We start from the raw sequence: 2,143 nt of genomic DNA on the forward strand, positions 1-2,143 counted from the left end.
GTCTCTGCCCAAGTCTGAGATGATGATGCAGCTCAGATGACGGGACAGAACATGCCAAGCAAAATACACAAAACAAAACACAATTCAGGAGATAATCAAGTGAGGACTTTATTAGTAAACCATAGATAATGGCCTTCCAAGTAGCCAGACGACGCAAAGTTTTTATGAATGAGTTACAAGGTGAGTCACAGTAATTATAAACACATGGAAATGGAATGATGACTAACTCGGGGGAAAATCAGAGTCCTTTCTTTCTTCTTTTGATTTTGCAAACCTTCTGTAAGTTGAAAATGAGGTAAGCAAATTTTCCAAGGTTGGAACTGTGAATCAAGGTCAACAGCAGATGCCTTTGACAAAGAACCAAAGGGATGAGGAGGAACATAGTAGATAAGAAAACTGAGAAAACACACAAATCTGCTAATGAGATATTTTTAGACAGTGTAAGGCTTATTTTCAGAGAAAGAGCACTGAGTTTGGCATTGTGTGGTTATCAGGCAGATTTGATGGTAGAAGGCTATTTTATGTAGATACGGGGTCTATGGTGAGTTGATCAGCAGCCACAGGGCTCGCAGCAGCTGGACCCACAGCCTTGGGACAGGCAGCCAGGCACACAGACACATGTGGGCTGGTACCAAGTCCTGGTGCAGGTCACAGGTCCAGAGCAAGCTGGCTGGCAGCACAGGTTGAGGCAGAAGGGCTCACAGCAGGGCTTGAGGCAGGGTCTGCAGCAACAGGGCTTGCAGCAGCAGGGCTGGCAGCAGCTGGAGATACAGCACCTGGGCTGGCAGCAGGGCTTGCAGCAGCAGGGCTGGCAGCAGGGCTTGCAGCAGCAGGGTTGGCAGCAGTAGGGCTGGCAGCAGGGCTTGCAGCAGCAGGGCTGGCAGCAGGGCTTGCAGCAGCAGGGCTTGCAGCAGCAGGGCTGGCAGCAGGGCTTGCAACAGCAGGGCTGGCAGCAGGGCTTGCAGCAGCAGGGCTGGCAGCAGGGCTTGCAGCAGCAGGGCTGGCAGCAGGGCTTGCAGCAGCAGGGCTGACAGCAGGGCTTGCAGCAGCAGGGCTGACAGCAGCAGGGCTGGCAGCAGGGCTTGCAGCAGCAGGGCTTGCAGCAGCAGGGCTGGCAGCAGGGCTTGCAGCAGCAGGGCTTGCAGCAGCAGGGCTGGCAGCAGGGCTTGCAGCAGCAGGGCTGGCAGCAGCAGGGCTGGCAGCAGGGCTTGCAGCAGCAGGGCTGACAGCAGGGCTTGCAGCAGCAGGGCTGACAGCAGGGCTTGCAGCAGCAGGGCTGACAGCAGGGCTTGCAGCAGCAGGGTTGACAGCAGGGCTTGCAGCAGCAGGGCTTGCAGCAGCAGGGCTGACAGCAGGGCTTGCAGCAGCAGGGTTGACAGCAAGGCTTGCAGCAGCAGGGCTTACAGCAGCTGGGCTGGCAGCAAGGCTGGCAGCAGCTGGACACACAGCAGCAGGGCTGGCAGCAGGGTGTGCGGCAGCAGCTGCTCACACAGCTTGGCTGGAAGCAGGTCCTACAGCAGGTGGTTTGGCAGCAAGGCTGGCAGCAGCTGGAGCCACAGCAGCTGGGCTGGCAGCAGCTGCTCACACAGCTGGGTCTCCAGCAGGTGGTCCTGCAGCAGGTGGTCCTGCAGCAGGTGGGCTGACAGCAAGGGGAGCAGCAGGAGTTGGTCATGGTGTTGGATGTGAAGAGAGAGGTTCTGTTCACAGGTGAGTTTCCCAAAAATCTATTTTTTTTCTTTGCTGTTTTACTTTTTATATGTGATGGCCCAGAGTTTGGGCCAATGAGCAGAACTTGTGTGTGTCATTGTTTATGCTAATTTCTCCACTCTATGAAGTACTTCAAGGAAGAAGTTGCTCCTTAAGTGTTTTGAATTTTCCCTTAGTAATCAATATGTTTACTTCCCTAATTGGTAAGTAAACAACTAAAACTCTTTTCCTTAAATGAAATACCAGTTGCCATTCACTACATCAGACTTAACATTCATCTTTTTCTTTCAGTGTGGACAAAGGTAGGTGGATTTTTTTTCTGCTCCACCCCCAGCCAGCTCCATGTCTCCTTGTGTCTCCCTTCTTCCCAGCATCCTCTTTGCCCTGAAAATCCTGCCTAGCTATTGGTCATTCAGCTTTTTATTAAACCAATCAG

The 2,143-nt window shown here is 53.1% G+C and overlaps 1 protein-coding gene across 3 annotated transcripts; it reads right to left on the reverse strand.

The window, feature by feature from the left end:
• Positions 1-550: 550 nt before the first annotated feature.
• LOC128123030 (keratin-associated protein 9-1-like) lies at positions 551-1,672 on the reverse strand. Of its 3 annotated transcripts, none has more exons than XM_052758960.1 (2): positions 1,396-1,672; positions 551-819 (listed from the first exon to the last, which is right to left on the reverse strand). In XM_052758960.1, the coding sequence occupies exons 1-2, from the start codon at positions 1,670-1,672 to the stop codon at positions 551-553; spliced, it is 546 nt and encodes a 181-aa protein (XP_052614920.1). The 3 variants fall into 3 exon arrangements, with proteins under 3 accessions (XP_052614920.1, XP_052614918.1, XP_052614919.1); XM_052758958.1 differs by having other exon boundaries at positions 551-861; XM_052758959.1 differs by having other exon boundaries at positions 1,381-1,672.
• Between the last annotated feature and the right edge of the window lie 471 nt (positions 1,673-2,143).

This window comes from Peromyscus californicus, unplaced genomic scaffold, assembly GCF_007827085.1.
Source record: "Peromyscus californicus insignis strain IS unplaced genomic scaffold, ASM782708v3 Scaffold_3__1_contigs__length_106647218, whole genome shotgun sequence".
NCBI lineage: Eukaryota > Metazoa > Chordata > Mammalia > Rodentia > Cricetidae > Peromyscus > Peromyscus californicus.